This window comes from Uloborus diversus, chromosome 3 (genome assembly GCF_026930045.1).
Source record: "Uloborus diversus isolate 005 chromosome 3, Udiv.v.3.1, whole genome shotgun sequence".
Classification (NCBI taxonomy): domain Eukaryota; kingdom Metazoa; phylum Arthropoda; class Arachnida; order Araneae; family Uloboridae; genus Uloborus; species Uloborus diversus.
In genome coordinates this window covers 55,300,340-55,320,101 of record NC_072733.1, presented here as the reverse complement: position 1 = coordinate 55,320,101, position 19,762 = coordinate 55,300,340, and the positions used below count along the sequence as shown (strand labels likewise).

At 34.3% G+C, this 19,762-nt stretch overlaps 1 protein-coding gene across 1 annotated transcript in view; it reads left to right on the top strand.

Annotated features, from left to right (window-relative positions):
• Positions 1 to 19,762, top strand: part of LOC129218753 (histone-lysine N-methyltransferase NSD2-like) — a 136,349-nt gene that overhangs the window by 100,720 nt on the left and 15,867 nt on the right. The window contains exons 5-6 of the mRNA XM_054853076.1: positions 4,140 to 4,220; positions 4,312 to 4,379. Of these exons, the coding sequence (XP_054709051.1) occupies positions 4,140 to 4,220; positions 4,312 to 4,379 (149 nt within the window). The remainder of the gene's footprint in view (positions 1 to 4,139; positions 4,221 to 4,311; positions 4,380 to 19,762) is intronic.

The window sequence follows — 19,762 nt, the reverse complement described above, 5'->3', positions numbered from 1 at the left end:
CATTTTTACAGTTCCATTCGGTGGGTAGAGAGCCTGGCTGTTGCAAAAAGGGCTTTACCATTTTTCCACACTTAAAAGTCTACCTTACACTAACCTTCTAAAAAAACACCTGGAAAAATTTTGTTTAGGGTATAAAAAACTTGGAAAAGTCAGGGAAGTTAAATGTTTTTTGAGTAGACACCCTGTTAAAAAAAAAATGAGTGTTTGAAAATATGCTTTAATCATTTTATGGTTCCATAACCATGAATTTGCTTCGATATTCTCTCGATGTTCCGCCATTGGCATCTTGTTTGCCACTTACTTTTAAAGGTTTGACTTTTAGACTCGCACTGTGTTTAACTTTTTCTAGGTAGCTCTGTTACTGCTAACTCACTTCATTGCCGACTGGTGTTGCTTGCTATTTTTGCAGATTTTTTGAACTAATCTAATTTTGTCTCTATTTAAAAAATAAGTTTTTTCTCTCACTATTTTCGATCATCCTTTCGCATTTTCTTATTCAATTGCGGGGTTTTTTTTTTCTGATACTTGCATAAACGAAAATCATGTACGCTCTTAAATGTCTAAAGCTGAATCTGAATCACTGGTTGAGTGATTGCTGTCGGGACGGAATGTTTACGATAACGTAACGTCTATATGCAGCTGGAGCAAAAGGTGTCCACATGTGTGGAAAAAACGGGAACTATCGGGGATTTTTAAGATTCGATAAAAATCGGAATTCACTGGAACGAATCGGGAAAAACAAAAGCTGGTTTGAAACACCGATGGGCAACTGTTCCTACATTTTTGACATGTAACTGTTATATGTTGACCAAAACTTGATGAATGACTGAGTTTGAATGTCTTTCAATGTAACACTAACTAGAATAAAAATAGAAGGGAGCAGAGGGAAAGGAAATGAGAAAAATAACGGCAATGCGGGCACGTGAAAACACACTACTCTTGCAAAGGGCACAAGTGCCCGCAAATTCAACCATGCTTTAAAACACTTATATCTTTGATAATCTAAAATAAAGGGGAGGGGGGGGAATCAAGGGTTCTAGAATAAGAAAATTAATAAAACACAATTGTAGGCCATTTTCGAAGTTAGGGGTGGTTCGGGATTTTTCTTTTGTGAATTAATGACACAGGGGGGTATTCTAATCTGAAATTGTTTTGTAGCTGAAGTATTAAAAACTATTTCAGGCTATGCTTAGATGACTTAGGGAGAGGATATTAGGGACCCTCTCCCGAAAAATGTATGCAGCTGAAGTCTTAACTTTTAGGGGGATCTCTAAAGGGCAAATTCCGAAACTGGAGTCTTAAAAGCACAATTTCAGACCATCTTTAATGATCTAGAGGTTTGGGCTCAGGGTTTTCCTCTCATCAGAAAAGTTTTCATAGCTGAAGTATTCAGAACTTCATTTTAGGCCTCTTTGGAGGACCTCAGAAGAGGGAATTGGAAGGCTTTCTCTTGATAAATTTTATAAGTTTAATGCCTTAAGCTGTAAGGCTGTCTGTGGTGATGAAAAGGTTGAAAGAGGTAGGGATGAGGGCAGCTCCTGAATTTTGTTTTTGATGAAACTGCAGAACCTCAAATTTAAGTCAAAGTTAGGGGAAGGAGTTCGGGGGGCTCTGCCCCGAGAATTGCTCCTTGCTGAAATATTGAAATACTATTTTGGCTATCTTTGGGAGTGTTAAGAGTTAGGGAATTCTGGAGTCTCTCTCTTGAAACATTTTCGATATTGAAGTTTTCAAACTTTTTGTTTTCTTTGGCTATGTGGGAAGGACAGAAGGGTTGCTCTTAAGGGAAAAAAAAATCTAAAATACAAGCTTATTTGTCTTAGGTGAACACAAGGGGGGTGAGGATTTCACTGTCCCACCCGAAAAATTTCCGTTTCTGAAGTTTTAAGAACTCTTTTCTTGGCTATCTTTGGATGACTTAAGGAGGAAGACAGTCGGAGTTTGGATTCAAATCCTCTCCCCTGAAATTTTTTCGCAATTAAAGTTCCCAAAACGAACTTTTAGATGAGTTTTATTGATGTTGGGGAGAGAGAGGATTGAGGTTATTCCCATGGAAAATTTTTGAAATTTTAAGTCCAAAAAAAAAAAAAAAACAAAAAAAAAAAAAAAAAAAAAAAACAGAATAGTAAGTTATCTCTTATGACGAAGGAAAATGTTCAGAGATTATCCCCAGGAATATTTTTGAAATTCAAGCAATAAAAACGAATTTTTTTACGATCTTTAATTATGTAAAAGGGGACAGTAATCCTTGCCCCTGGATTTTTTTTTTTCGAAATTAAAATCAAAAAACCTATCCTTCGGCTATTTTTGATAAAGTTAGGAGTCGAGATGGGGTTCGGAGCTCATCCCACATTATTTTCAACATTAAGTCCTAAAAACCCAACTTCAGACCATCTTTTAGGATAAGAGTTGAGATTTAGAGAAGCTCTCACAGAAATTATTCAAAATTGAAGTTCCAAAATCAAAATTTGATAAGATTTTGAATGCTGTTGGAAGTGAATTCTGCACTCTTCTGCAGGAATTTTAGAAATTGAAGTCCATAAACCGAAGTTTTAGCTAATCTTGGAGAATATTTGGGGAGGGGTCCGGAACTTTGTTATGAGAGGGAAGGGGGAGTTACTGCATCCCCGTAGCTGTACTCCTGAATTCGTCATCACACTCAAAAATGATGCTATTTCCAATGTGTATTTTTTTTTTCAACTATGCAATGATACATTTTTAAATCTAGGGATAATGTTGCGACCCCCTAAAAACTGCTTTGTTACCCCTTGGGGGTCGCGACCCACACCCACAGGTTGGGAACCCCTGGTTTATATGATAGAAAACTTTTGACTGAATTTACGAATTCATGTTTAGAGTTCGAGAAAAGTGACAAAAATTTTTAAGTACAAGAACTGGTTGAAATATTGTAGAAAAATAATTTTGTGTTGTCCAGCTCAGGAATTTCCAACCTACAGCCCTCAGGCCAAATCCGGCCTGCAGAAAGCTTACAAACTGAAAAAAAAAAAAAGGATAATATGCTTCTTTTTGAGCACTAAAAAAAAACATAATAAGCCTAAAAAAATCTCAAAAACAATTTCTGAGCATGGGTGTTGCCCAAGGGAGGCAGAGAGGGGAACTGTGCCTCCAAAAAATAAAATCCCCGACTTTCTCTTTTGGGAGCCATCACAGGTAGTCCAAAATTGCGTTTCTGGGGGAGAGTGGCTTACCTACTGGTTCCTCCTCGTTAGACTAAAAATGTCCTTCAGCAGTGTGTTTAGGATTTTAATTTCAAATGATTTCCTGGGTGTTCCACCTTTCTCTTCCTGAATGTTTCAACATGTAGCTTAAAATTGCGCTTTTTAAACTTCAATACCAAGAAATTTCTGGAACTACTCCTGAATTCTGTCCGTTTTGTTAACATTATCAAAGATATGCTGAAATAGACTTTTAGAACTTCATTCCCAAAAAGTTTCTAAAGAGGGCACCTGAACCTTCATATCTTTAACATTACAAATCACCAAATATAGTCTAAAATTACATTTTTAAAACTTGTAAGGGGGAAATGCCTTTTATGTCACCAAAGATAACCTGAAATTTTTTTCATATAAGATAATTTTGGGAATATCTTTCTTTACGCAACTTTTCTTTAACAATGCCTAGAAATGCGAAATTTAATGTGAATTTTGAAAATTTCTGCCAAGGTGTACTCTGAAACCTGTCCCCCTAACCATCTCTAACATCACCAAGGGTTGACTAAAACTGCATTTTTAAGACTTCAATTTGAGATTTTCTCCTGGGGATCTTAAAGCCTAAAGCTTTTAAAGACATAACTTTTAGTATCTTTTTTTAAAGAAATAAACTGTTCATAAGGAATTTCTCAGAATTAAACTTATCTTAAATTTCTTAAATTTACTCTTTTTTATACATAAATTTGGGGAGAAGGTAACTAAAAACCATCATCTTGTTGTGCCTTGGCTTGCTCCCTCCCCCCTAACGTGAAACCTATCTTCACCATTGCTGCTGAGCACTTATTTTTTAAACAAAGCATTGCTTTGGGGCTTGTGCTAACTAAACCATCTGAACTTACATATCGTTAAACTCAACAACTTTCTCAACAGAAAAGGCCCTTTATTTATTTATTTATTTTGTTTTTTCAGCACCCATATCTTGTGATTTTTCTGAACGGAAAGGGGCTGATCAGCCTCAAATAGAAAGAGCTAAAAGGAAGAACTCTAATGGTATCTATATACATATGTATTTTTTAAATTAAAATTTGTAATGTATGCCATGTGTTTTATTTTGACATATTAAGTGAAGTTTATTTTGCAGATTCTCTGGAAGAACTTCATCCTGTGAAAAAAATAAAGCATAATGATGTGAAGCTTACTTCTGAAATTGTAAGTACTGTAATCTCTACTTAATATGCTTAGTTTGGAGTGTAATTGATTTTGATAATAATAACCAATTGATAATAATAAATGAATTTTTGTTTGATAAATGTACCAATTTAAGACACTTATATACTGAGTTTCAAAATAAGATTAATCAACTCATCCTATGTTTCTATACCAGGGGTCCAGCTGAAGGCAACATTATTTCCACTCCTTTTTTTTCTGGTTTTAGTTCTTGAAAGTTAAACCCTAGCAGAAGGGAAACGGATTTTTTTTTCGTGAAAGGATTACAAGAGGCTTTTCAAAATTTATTAGCCTTCCCTTTGCATTTTTCTTTCAATAGCTATTGCCACTGGGAGGAATTTCTAATTCAAATGCTGGGGGATGTACTGCCCCTGCCCCTAAGGGAGCATCCTGATGGGCTATAATTCTCCAGCATAAAGCAAGAAAGAGAATAGCCCAAGTTTTGCAAAGAATAATGATAATTCAAAGCTATTAAATTAGCAAAGTGTAATACGCGATTGGAGTAGTCGAACTATTAAATAGAAATTTATCTTCTGCTGCATGAATAATCTTATATTAAGTGACGAAAAGTCATTCTTTAGAATATCAATGATTTATTAAACAATTAACAATTGTAAAAGATAAAATGAGAAAATAATAAAGTAACTTGAAGAATCAATAACTCAAAGCCATACGCAAAATTAAAGTATAATCATGAACTTTGTAGACCTATTATATCTATTTACTAATTCTATTAAGTATTACCGAATATTCCATTGAAGAGGTTTTCATGATCTCTATTCATATATCTCTAATACTAACATTTCAATAATGCATCACGAACACTAAGTTCGGCGAGTTCTAGTAGAATCTATTAGATCACATCTAACTACCGATCAGAAAACTAACTTCCTATTAATCCATTTCAAAAACTGAATGGCTATCTCGATGGCTGAAAAGCCAAGAGCCGAAAATCCCAACTGCAAACTGCAAGTTGGCAAACTAAAACATCTATCGTAGATGCGAGAAGTGAAAAAGAGAAGTCATATCGCACGAGCGTATAAATACTGCTTTCCAATTAGCATAACACATCATCTCAAGTTCGACACGTGCGGAAAAGATGTGTGCAAAAAGCTTCTAGAATGGCTGAGAACAAGTGACGTCATCTGACCTTCAATTCGCCGGGAAGCGAAAACAGATTCACTCATTGTTTACGTTTTCATCTGAAGTTGAAGTACGTGGGAAGAATCGCTTGTCAAAGCAAAAAGGATATTACAACGCGAACATGCTAACATGCACAGTAAGTTTACAATTAAATAGCTTTAGTTTGTAAATGATGAGATACATATAATTAAATAATAACATTGTACTTAGGATAAACTTAGTGTTTATCACATCCCACCTATTTTCTTTTGTTATTTTGAAAATGGTTTTATCTTCATGGGGTAGTGTCAATCACTGATCAACATCACATGACTGAGCGCATGTCCGCCCTGATGCACTCATGACAGCCATTTTTCACTTTTCATGTGGCAATCGTTTGCTCTTTTCATGCTCCCTGTATACTAGAGTCAATTCGCAATAACTCAAATCTAAAGGGATCAGCGAAAAAGTTCGACTTATCGGAAGTTCGACTTACCACTAGTTTCGATTTTCAACATTTTAATATTAAAAACCATCAAATATTTTAATATGTACATATCACAGAGAAAATTACAGAACTTTAAAGTTTTTTCACATAATATGCAGTTTCTCTGTTAAGAGTTCTGAAGTCGAAGTTGTGTCTGGTCTTTAACTTCTCCAGCCATCCAGCACTGGCATGGAAATTTTTTATGTTCAGTAATATAGCAAAATTCATTGCCTTCTCATGCAGCAAAGACCCACTTATAGGAATGGTCTTAAGAAATGATTTTGATACTGCTGGAACCACTTGAATAGAGCCGATTCAACTTCAGGAAGAGTGCGCACCTTCATTCGTTTCAAATTCGTATTCTTTGATTCATACCGCTTTTGTAGAATTGTTGGATGGGAAGGTATGATTGGAACTAACTCTTGCCCAAACAACGTAATACATTTAGCAGAGTGAAATTGGAGTTCGTGAAACAGTATAATTGAAGACGAATAGCTCATTAAACATCAATTAATTTATTAAAAGATAAAAAACAAAGTATATGGCTTTGACAAAAAGTAAATAAGGATAAGTATATCATTATTGCAAATACCCCGTTGACCTAGACTAATAATTATTATCAATTGACCCGACTATCGTTCATGAGGAACGAAGTCTTCAATGGACAAACGTCATACTACTTCAATTAAACAAAAAAAAGGCTAACAGCCTAAGCTTGCTGAACAGACAGCAAGTTGGCTTGCCTGACATGAGCCAACACGTCTAGGCTGTGCAAGAAGTGAGAGAGAGATCAACTGATAACAGCTTTGCTTATATTCAGAATCTCATTAGCATATCTTCACTTCAATGCTACCTGATCGTGATCTTCAGTGGCCAAGCCCAAAGCGTGTGTACGTGACGTCACATGTTCAAGAAGAATCGACGTTAAAGTAGTCACGTCATGGGCAACGCCCACTACACGTGCCGTTCTCTATTCCAAGACTAGTTACGTCACGGATTCTAGCGTTCGTTAAGGAACAATGATATGAAAACTGCAAATATGTAAAATGTTATCTAACATACAAAATGATAATAAACTTTCACTTAGATTGACATACTATGTCTATCAAGGCCTCCCCATTATCATTTTGATAATCTAAAAAAATTTGAAAACTGTATAATATTAACAATCTTTAAAAATTTAGCCATATCCTTTTACAAAACACAATAACAATGTTAATAGAACAACAATTATTAGAACACTTATTTCAACATTAACAAAATGGAATTCCGGAGATCCGTAACGTCCGAGAAACACAACATCAGAAAACAGTTCATGTTCGAGGAAAGTTCATCTTGTTAAATCAATTTAAATTTCTTCTCAATTGAAAGTTCCTTGTACACATTTGTCTGAAAAACATGAAAAAAAAAATACACAAGTAACTGTTCAAATCAGCATACGTAATACATTATAAAAAAAACTCTAGGATTTCTAATATTGATCAATGATAAAATTGAATTTTTGAAAAAAAATTGATATACTATGTTTGAGTTTTATTTTAAACTTCTCATAAGGCATTCTGCATCGCTAAGAGAAACTCAAACAATTTTTTTTTTTTCATTAAACATCATAAACTTTTGGTCCTTTAAAAATTTGACCCTTAAAGTTGTGACCATTTAAAATTCCAGTTTTAATATTTTTATACTTGTTAGGTAAAAAAAAAATTAAATATTTCAAAAAAGTAATTTTAACAATTTTACAATTTTTCCCATTCAAAAATTAATTAACCCTAATCACTTCATCAATTACCCCACTGGAAAACGATCTAGTGGCTTTTCCTTGACTTTTAACGAAGATAACAATCAATCAAATTGTTCACCTTGTAAGAGATTTAACATGAAAAATATCATATGATGTAAGTGCAAATACGAATATTCAAGAGTTACAAAAAACATTTTCAAAATTTGGAAAAACATTCTTAAAAACAATGTTATTTTTGTTCACAATAAATATTTTCAATAAATGTTTGCAATTCAAAACGGGTTTGAGATTTCGTGAAAATATCTGCCAAATTTTCCTTACTTCGAATATATTTAATGTCAAAAACATTTTTACAAACTAGATCTCTAATAAAAAATAGTTTCACATCTATGTGTTTGCTTCTATGGTTTTCAATAGGTGAATTTACAAAATCAATTGATGCTTGATTGTCAACAAAAAGAATAGATTTAAATTTAGATCTTTTGATTACTTTATTTTTGATACATTCATCTAATACCCTATCAAACCACATCAATTCCTTAGCGGATTCTGTCATTGCAACAAATTCAGCCTCCATAGTGGATAAGCTTACACTTTTCTGTTTAAATGTACGCCATTCAATCGGCGATTTGTCTAGAAAAACAATTTGTCCGCCTAAGGATGTGCGATCGTCTCGATTTGACGCGAAGTCAGAATCCGAGAAAGTAATCAATTGAATTTTGCTGCATTGTAACTTTAGTTTTAAATCTCTCGTTTTCCAAACATATCCGAGTAATTTGACAAGGCCATTCCAATGAATTATACCAGGATTTGATTGGAATTGACTAAAAATATTTACTGCATATGAGATGTCTGGACGAGTTCTATTTGCTACAAATGCTAAGCAACCTACTAAATTTCTATACGGATATTTTGTCATTTCTTTTACTTCATCATCAGTTTTAGGACAATCAACATTTGAATAAATGACTCCTTTGCTAATGGGTAAAGATGCTACAGGAATGTTAAAATTTTCGAAACGTTCATAAATTTCCTGAATATATTCCAATTGACTTAAACACAAATCATTTTCTTCGTTTAAGAAATCTACCCCTAGCAATTTGCGTGTTTTTCCTAATACTTTTAGATCGAAGTATTCATTCAACATGTTGATTGCGCTATTTATATAACATTCATTTTTACCAAATAAAACAATGTCGTCGACATAAAGAAGTAAAATTACATATTCATTAAAATAAACACAATTACAACTTGAAAATTTTAAAAAACCAATTTTATACAAAACTTTTCCATTTCATAATACCATAAACGGCCACTTTGATGTAAGCCGTATATAGCCCTTTTGAGTTTACAGTATAAATGTTCTTTACCTTTAATTTCAAAACCTGGAGGTTGTGTCATAAATATGGTTTCCTCTAAAGGTGCATACAAATACGCGCATTTAATATCACATTGAACATGCATCCATTTTTCACATACTACCAATAGTGCGAAAAAAAATCTAATTATGCCGAATTGGACCACCGGAGAGTAGGTCTCCCAAAAATTTAGGCCCCTGATCTGAGTATGACCTTGAGCACATAATCTACTTTTGAAACGTACTACCTGGCCTTCCTCATTTTTCTTTACCGAATAAACCCATCTCGATCCTATTGGTACCGTATTTTCAGGCAATTCAGAAAATTTCCACACCTCGCGATTTAACATCACGTCATATTCCTCTTTCATTGATGCCTTCCATTGATCCCATTCTTTTGATTTTAATGCCTGTTTGTAAGTACTCGGAACTTTAATATCCTCCGCTAGTCATGAAGAATTCAAATCTACCTTTGGTCTATTAGCGGAAATTTCACCTTCAAATAGATCCTTACCTACGAAACTAAACATATTTGGATCATACGCGATATTATGTTTATTGCAATATTTGTGAACATCATGCATGGATCTTAATCTGGTATTTTTCCCTTTCTCAAAAAAATAAATATCATTCCTAGAACTATCCGTCCTGGGTCTAACTTTTCTAACCCAAGTTACACTTTTTAAAGGTTTACTTTTCCCGTCAACTTCGCTTTCTGATTCTGATTGTAATTCGCTTTGACTAGTTTCCCCCTCCTCACTGAAAACAGATTCTTCTGCCGTCTCGTCAAGGTCAGAACTTTCGACTTGAGTGAGAGGCCAATTTGGGGTGACTTTTTCTTTCTCTTTTAGGCTCGCGAATTCATCTTTGTAGAAAGTGTTTTCTTTGAAGGACACGTCTATGGATTCTATAATTTTATTGAGTTCAGGAACAAAAATACGATATCCTTTTCGTTTAAAAGCATAACCGACCAACACTCCTTTTTGAGCTTTTGCATCGAGTTTATTTCTTAAATTCTTTTGTATAGCTACGAATACAACTGTGCCAAATGCTCTTAAATGACGAGCCGAAGGTTTTCTGCCACCGTACAGTTCAAAAGGTGTCTTTTTCTGGTTTTTGTGGCAGACGCGATTCCACGTATAGACAAAATATAACATGGCTTCAGGCCAGAAATTTTGTGGTAATCCGCTTTCTTGAAGTATTACACGAGTTGCGTTAGCTACCACCCTGTTAAAGACTTCCGCTACTCCATTTTGCATCGGAGTAAATGGTACAGTTAATTCGTGCTTTATGCCCTTTTCTTTACAAAAATCATCAAACTCATTGTTTACAAACTCAGACCCATTATCTGTTCTTACAAATTTTACATTTTTACCAATAAAGTTTTCTGCTCTTAAAATATGGTACTTCAAAATTTCAGGAACCAGGCTTTTATTACAAATTGGATAAAGTGAACATCTCCGAGAAAAATCATCGATTATGGATAAATAATATCTTTCTCCATTCCTTCCCTTGACACTATATGGTCCCCAAACGTCAGCGTGAAGGAGTTCAATCGGTCGTTTCGACCGAATATTATCTATAGACTTAAAACTAACGCGTTTGAACTTTCCGATTTTACAATTGTCACAATTTAGTTTTATACTTTTAAATTTGGGTAAACCATTAACGGATTTTAAATCACCGGTTTGGTTGATAGAATCTACGTTCACATGAGCAAATCGCTTATGCCAAGTTTCCAAATCTACTGAATTATTTTCAGGAATGGGATTCTTATCTACATGATTATTCTCAGAGATTTCACTATTCACAGTTTCAACAATATACATGCCATTTTCAAGTTTTGCTTTAAAAATTGGACCCTTTTGGCTAGATACCTCCACGAAACCTCCTCCCCCTACAAATTTTGCACCACCCTGGTCAAATTTAGTACCAGATAAAATATTACGACGTAATTGGGGAGAGTACAATACATTTTGTAAAATTACAGTTTTTTCACCAAAATTAACTTTAACATCTCCTTTTCCGACAATTGGAAAGGTTTTCTCCTTTACTGCTACCGCCATACGAACATCCCGAACTTTCTCAAAATTCACGAACCAGTCCTTTCTAAAGGAAAAATGGTGAGAGGCGGCTGTATCAAAGGTAAATAGGTTCCTAGATCGCCCTGTGCCTGAATGACTTAAATTAGCTTCAGAGACAAAATATAATTCGTACTCACGTCTGTCGTTGGAAAATGACAGTCTCCGTCCTTTGGAATTCCATCGGCGACCTCGACTTCGGTTTCTACTTCGGTTCCATCTATTGGGTCTGTCACTCCTCTGCTGGGGTGAGACTTCTCGAGGATAACCTCGTTGAGTCGTCTGGTGGTTCCGTGGTGGATGACACTTTTTCCGGTTTGGGCATACACGCTTAATGTGGCCCTGTTCGCCACACGAGTGGCAGATAATCTTTGTCATATAAGCATATGAATTGGCTTCTTTCTCCATATTAAGGTTCTGGCGACCCTCTTCTACACTCAGATCAATGACAACCTTATCGAATCTAAACTCAGGTGCAGGACGTGTGAGAATGTTCTGGACAATATTGTCATATGATCTAGGTAAATTTTGGAGAAGGTGAAACGTCAGGTAATCCTCGGGAAACTCTGGATAAGCTAATTTTATGTTGTCAAAAATTCGTTGAAGGCGAGCGGCGAATAAATTTAATTTTTCGCCCTTTTCAAGATGGCACTGATTTAATCGATTAAAATTTTGCATTTGAACACATCGATTATTAGGGAAGAAATGATCCCTTAATTTCTTCCATGTCTCCGCAGGATCTTCTATATTTTCAATGATTTTCTTTAAACTTTGGTTGATATTTAAAAAAATTATTGACAGCGCGGCTCTTCTTCGTATTTCGTAATCGCGAACATCTCTAGTGGTGATTTCGGCTTCCTTGCTGATAACGGGCACTTTTTCCGATCCATCTACAATGGACCACGCATTCCTGTCCATAAGAAGGAATTTTGCATTTATTGCCCATTCCGTATAATTTTCATTCGTAAGTGGCTCTATGGTAACCCCAGAAGTAGCCATTATAAATCTTGACTTTTAAATTCGCATGCACGATAAAAAAAAGAGTCTTGGATGAAAAACCTACAGTTCCATTAGGTAGCAAAAGAGTTCACTTCCAAAAAATTGCCGATTCAAATATCAACTAGTGTAGCTTTTCCACAAGCCTCCGAGATCTCTATGAAATTTCGTAATGTGACTGAAGAACATCGGTAAAGGAAACGACTAACACCATTTTCTTACACATCGCTTGTTACGGCCTCCCCGAATAAAACTTTCTTGCACAGCGGTATTTGCTCGAAAAAAAAAATTTTACAACTGATTCACTTTCAAAGAACTCTACAGGGGAAAGGCAATCTGGGCCCATAACCCCTTGTTGGATGGGAAGGTATGATTGGAACTAACTCTTGCCCTAACAACGTAATACATTTAGCAGAGTGAAATTGGAGTTCGTGAAACAGTATAATTGAAGACGAATAGCTCATTAAACATCAATTAATTTATTAAAAGATAAAAAACAAAGTATATGGCTTTGACAAAAAGTAAATAAGGATAAGTATATCATTATTGCAAATACCCCGTTGACCTAGACTAATAAGTATTATCAATTGACCCGACTATCGTTCATGAGGAACGAAGTCTTCAATGGACAAACGTCATACTACTTCAATTAAACAAAAAAAAAGGCTAACAGCCTAAGCTTGCTGAACAGACAGCAAGTTGGCTTGCCTGACATGAGCCAACACGTCTAGGCTGTGCAAGAAGTGAGAGAGAGATCAACTGATAACAGCTTTGCTTATATTCAGAATCTCATTAGCATATCTTCACTTCAATGCTACCTGATCGTGATCTTCAGTGGCCAAGCCCAAAGCGTGTGTACGTGACGTCACATGTTCAAGAAGAATCGACGTTAAAGTAGTCACGTCATGGGCAACGCCCACTACACGTGCCGTTCTCTATTCCAAGGCTAGTTACGTCACGGATTCTAGCGTTCGTTAAGGAACAATGATATGAAAACTGCAAATATGTAAAATGTTATCTAACATACAAAATGATAATAAACCTTCACTTAGATTGACATACTATGTCTATCAAGAATCTTTTTGATTGTTGGATTCCTTTCAATGTCAAAAATAAGATTTTGTCTACTTTCTAAATTTAAGGTTTTTAGCTTTCGCTTAGACATCTTTAATAGTAAAGAGACAAATCCTTCTCTCTCTTTTCTCGGGAACTCATCAGCAAATGATTGAACTAAAGAGTGAAGGGGAGTGCATCATAACTTAGGTCAGCCTTTGAATTAAGATACAATCAATTCAGTTGACAACTTGACAGATTAAAAGCAGATTCGCTGTCCAGCAAACATGTCTAAGTACAACAAAAGAAAACAAGCTATACTTGTTTCCGCACGTGCAACTGATGATGGAATGAAACCGATTTCTAATAATTTCGTAAATTAGCAGAGTATAATAAATGACTTTAAACTTTTTAAAAAAAGAAATAGCTTTATTTTCTATCAACACAAAATAAAACCATAATCATTTTTAAATAAATATTTCTACAATGACCAATCCAATCCTAAGTAAAAAGCTTTAAAAAAAACTATTGCACTATTATTATGAGTTGCCAGGATAAAATGAATATCACTGCTAATAATCATTTTCCTATCATTAATTATACTAACTCTGTAAAACTGTCTTCTAACAGAATCCCATTGTGAGGGAAAAAAAGCGAAGTCTTCCGACTACACAAACATTGTGTATTAGATCGCAGAGTGCAGGAGGCGAAAAGACGAAGACCAGATTCTTTTATCTTCCACCTAATTACCATATCATTCACTAAAGCAACATAGGACCAGATGCCAACGCTCACTACACGTGTTTAATGCAATTAGCTCGAGTCAGCAATGACGAGATAAACGACTCCTTCTTCAGCGTCACACTCGTGCCACTCCCCTTCAATGACCTTCACATGTGCAGACAAAAAGAGAGCAAGATAACATCCCAGGGTTTGAAATAGGGTTCAATTTCTAGGGGGGAATGTCCCCCTTTACTTCAGATTCCAGGGGTTTTTTTTGAAATTGGGGGGAATTTTTATAAATTCTGAAAATTTGTTTAGAAATTTTTAATAATCAGTTTTATTTTATTTTCTATTTATTCATTTTTAAATTATAATTTTTTTAATGTAATATCAACCCCACACATTTTCAAATAATTATTCAGTAATTTTGCAATTTTAATTTATTATTTCATTTTTAATAAAGTATTTTACAACTAAGTAACATACACATACACTAAATTATTTTTTTAAATTACCATTTTTTGGATCTAATTATCTGAATGGGGTTCGGTCCCCATTGTTTAGAATAATGTTTCTACTGCACAAAGACTTTTTTTCTGAGGAAATTTCCTATATACCTATTGAAAACGGACTGTCGTCATCAGCTTTCGGATCGCATTTCGACCGGCGGATCGGAATCGGTTGATGTCGCCAGATCGGAATCAGTTGATGCCGGCGAATCGGAATTCGTCTATGTAACTTGTATTGCTTTGAATTGACGGACGCTTTGTTCACTTCTTTCCAAAATGAAAATGGATTTTGAAATTTTTTTATCTTCTCCGCGTTTCCGGTCTGGGGTTCATTATTGAGTTTAAGAATTTATGGGCGTTGGGGGGGGGGGGGGGGATCCCGCACGGACCTTTGGATTGCGCGGGATTTACTGATTTTTTGCGCGTTTCGCGCAATCCTGCGCTCTATTTCAAACCCTGCATCCGATAAATTTCCGATTCAGAATCTGTGAAAAATACGATGTAGGAAATTACTGATACTAGATTTATATAATACAGATTGAATAGTAAAAAATGAGAAACGTATTCTAGCATTTTTTTTATCTAACAGTAACTCCTTTATTGCACATTGGCTGAACAGGTGTTCCCCTTGCTTTAGAGGTCTAATGTGCAGGAATTCCAAGTGAAAGTAAATGACTTTTTCTCTCATTGTCACTTGTTTTTTCTTCCTTTTTTTCGTTCTTTTGAAATAAATTTCAAGTCGTCTTTGAGAAAACTTAGAGTTAAAGAAAGTTAACTTCAAGATATAGAGAATAATTAGCATGGAATTAAAGACAAAGGGGATAAAAACTTCGAGTTGTAGTAATATTCAAGTTATCGGACTTCGAGTTATCACGAATGAACTGTAGTTTCTTGCATTTTAGTTGACAAAAGAAGGACTTGTTCCAAACCTTAAATTATCCCACTGCATCGAAACATTGTGGTTTAATTTTATTTTTTTTCTTGTTAAGTATCTTTCAAAGAAGTTTACAGTACTTATGTGTTACTAAATTCCATAAAATGGCCTCGGGCAAATTGATCAACTAACTTTTGATAGTCTCCTTTTTTAATTTTTTGTGGATATTTTTAAAAAAAATAATTTTCGCAAGATTTTAATCAGAGCAGTTTCAGATGTATAAAATCATTACATTGAGATAAAACATCACAATGTAACTTTACGGTCTGAAAATGAAAGCTATTGAGTTTTGATTTTTTGCAACCCAGTCTAAGTCCAAATCAAAACTAAATTGGTTTTTCTTTCCGATGGAAACCCCAAACCAAAATTGCGTAATGGTTTCTAAAGCTGAACCAAAGCTGAAATTGGAGTTTCAGTTTATTTATACGGCTGTGCTAAGCACAATAGTAAAAGTAGTCATACTTGCACTTTTGAACAAAACTGAGTTATTATAACCAAGTTTTTCTCTATTTTGTATTTTACTTAATAAATGAAATGTTTTAGGGTCATTTGACCAGGAACTATTTTGTTAAAAAATTCTGAAAGAAAAAAAGATATTTGAATCACAAATGTATGGAAGAACCAAACTTCAAAACACAATCTTACAATTTTAAGCAAAATACCTGCTAACTTTTTCAATCAAGTAGAAAGACGGTTCGTTTGCTTGTTGTGCCTCGGCAAACAGTATTGGATGCGGTATGCTACTTCAAGTGGCGTGGAAATGATAGTCGATGTCCGGAAAAGGTACAAAAACGAATAGTGAACATTTCAGTTAATCGGCAGGTCATCCAAAAGTGAGTTCAATGAAATCCTTGGGTTTCCACAAGAGAAGTCGTTTGTAAGATGAGGGAGTTGGTGACCAATAAGTGCGATTAAAGTCAAAAACAGCTCATTCAGAAATTTTACGAGTTTCAAAAAGTTCAGGCATTCGTATGACTCAAAAGATAATAGAAACGTTTGAGATGGGCCGCAAGTCCACGCTGGAAGAGATACCTTTCACTGATTTATCGTTCATACTTACAGCTCTTACTTCGATTCTTTAATAAGATTCAAAATTCAGCATAATAAGTCTATTTGACTAGTTTAAAGTTTTGTTAGAAATTCTTGAGAGATTTTGCTTGATTAATAGAAATGTATGCGGCCTACGGCCGTCCCTCATCTTGACCGCCCGTATGCGATCTTGCACGCGCTGCACACCTGTTAGTAAAGGCCCTGCAAATGACAAAAAATCTGGTATTTTTTGGATGAGGGCTGTAAAAAGAATTGAAAAGTGTACCAGAAGGACAATTTAGAAGCTATTGTACTTCTGTGAACCTAAGGGCACTTTAGCACCGCAAAGTAGACTGGACATTTTAATTTGACTCCACACCAGTTCATACGGCCAAAAAACATTGTTTTTGACATATCATTTTTAGAGTGGACGTTGAATTCGTTAGACCTCAATCCCATTTATTACTGTATGGCCTGTTTTAGAGTCAAAGGTCACCCTAAACTATACTTAAGTTTGGACTCTCTAAATTAATTGCTTTATTGGGAATAGGATTGATAAAGGATTTGCGGCTCTGGAAGGAAAATTTCAATAAGCTATTGCACCTCTGTATTGCTTCAAAAGGCAACCAGTTTGAAACCAATTAATTTATTTTTTGCCAAAGGTCTCCTCTTATTATTATTTTTTGTGTTTTGTTAATTTATTTTTAATAAAGTTTCAAGAAAAATTGTTTCCCGGGTTTTTTTGCCGCATCCTTTACATTTGGTTCTCACAGTTAGCAGAAACATAGTTCTGTGATTAAAGTAATGAAGTTTTATGAAGAAGGAAAATAAATTCTTCACTAAGGATAGTGGTTTAAATTTTTTTTGCAAAAAGTATTAAATGTTTTTTTGATTTATATGCAAATTATATTATCATACAACAACTTGCGTTATCTAAGTTAGACAATAGTTTAACATGCAAGGAGGGGGTGGGGGAGAAATTGCATTAGAATTTAAGTATAAGAAGTTGCTAATCATTTTTTGCTGAAAATTTCAATTAAAACTTTCTGAAAAGTTGAAAAAAATCATTTTTCAATTTTTCCGGAGTTTATTTTGTTTTGATTTTAAAGAATTGTTTCTTATTCATAAATTTTGGCATCAGCTTCTAAATTTAAATTTAGTTGTAGTTAACTTTGCCATTAAAAAATAATAATATGGGGGGGGGGGGGAATAGCTTCTTCAAGTTATTTTTCCCAAGAAGAATATTTTAATTACACTACAAATGAAGCAGTTCTAGATCTCTAAAATAAATATAATACTATTGAATTTCCCCACTCACAGACATATTTATGATATATATGTTTTGTAGAAATATATTTTTTACGAAATTGTGCTTACTTGAGTTGGGACAATATGTTAATACACATTTCTTGAAATGCAAAAGAAAAAAGAAAGTGAAAAGAGTTTACGGAGGCCTATGTTTAAAACATAGGCCTCCGTGGACGGTCTTTATATTTTTTTTAAGTATGAGTCCTTGGGCCCCCCCCTGTGTACTCTATATTTCCATTTAAATGCAAAAATTATACATAATTAAAAAAAATCATTGTTGATTTATTTGCAGTGTTTTAGAAGTTCATTTATAAGTTTCTCGTAATTGCTTTTTAAAAATTCATGAAAGCTAGGTTTCAAGATTTTCAATGCATTCCTTATTTTAGCATTTGTAAGAGGTGATTGAAAATGAAAATATTCATCTGATTCTTTAGCTACATCTCATCCAGCCCCTTTCCTATAACAATCTGTATAATTCCAGGCATCGCAGCGTTCCTATATTCCTATATTTTCCTATATTTCTGAAAAAGTTCCTATAATTCCTATATTTTCCTATATTTTCAGTTTCCGATTCCTTTTTTTTACTTTTCCCCTCGACTTTTGGCTACCGCCTTTTCCGCGATCCACGTGCAGCCGCCATTTTATCTTTCCTACTGTGCAGGGCTCCCAAATGGTTCGCTTTTCCCGCCAAAGTCCGTGTTTTATGGTAAAGTCCGCTTTAGACTTTTAACATTATGGTCTGATTAGTTCGCTTTTATATTGTTTTTACTTAAATATCATATTTTAAAAGTTTTTCATTTCGTTAAAAGTTACTGTTCTCCCAAGCACGCCGCCGCAGCGCGTGTTAAACAAAGTTCGTACGCCCATGAAAAACCTTGAAAAGTTCTTGGGGGGGGGGGGGGAAAGGTCACACACACACATTTTCTAGTGTTTGAAAACCTTGAAAAAGTATAAAAAGTTTCTTTATTGCTTGAATTTATTTATTGTTTGGATTGTGCTTGCAATTCTTTTAAAAATATTTCATTAGTGCAATTTTCTGAACATATATATTCGATATGATTTATCGCGAAAAATTGCTTTCGTGTTTGAGGTTTCAATCCTTTTGCATCTTGTTAATATTTTGATTCTTTTTACAATCGAAAGTGATTTTGACATGTGCTTACCTTAGCTTAGCTTATTTTTCGTTTAATTTCAATAATTAATGAAGGAATTATTTTGGAAACCATGGCAACATTGAACTTACTCGGCTCGGACGCGGAAAAAATGCTTCTCGCTTTTGAAATTTCAATCCTTTTGCATCTTGTAAATATGTTGATGTTTTCCACAATTAGAAGTTATTTTAGTATATGCTACTTTAGTTTAGCTTATTTTTCGTTTGATTTTAATAATTAACGAAGGAAATATTTTGGAAACCATAACAATAACATTGAGCTTATTCGGACTTCGCAGAAAATTGCATCTCGCGTTTGAAATTTCAATCCTTTTGCATCTTGTGAACATTTTGATGTTTTTGGCAATTTGAAGTTATTTTGACGTATGTTTCTATAGATTGGCTTATTTTTCGTTTAATTTCAATAGTTAACCAAGGAAATATTTTGGAAACCATAACAATAACATTGAGCTTATTCGGACTTCGCGGAAAATTGCATCTCGCATTTGGAATTTCAATCCTTTTGCATCTTGTGAACATTTTGATGTTTTGACAATTGGAAGTTATTTTGACATATGTTTTTATAGATTAGCTTATTTTTCGTTTAATTTCAATAATTAATGAAGGAATTATTTTGGAAGCCATGGCAACATTGAACTTACTCGGATTTCGCGGAAAAATGCTTCTCGCGTTGGAAATTTCAATCCTTTTGCATCTTGTAAATATTTTGATGTTTTCCACAATTGGAAGTTATTTTAACATATGCTACCTTAGTTTAGCTTATTTTTCGTTTAATTTCAATAATTAACGAAGGAAATATTTTGAAAACCATAACAACATTGAGCTTATTCGGAATTCGCGGAAAATAGTTTCAA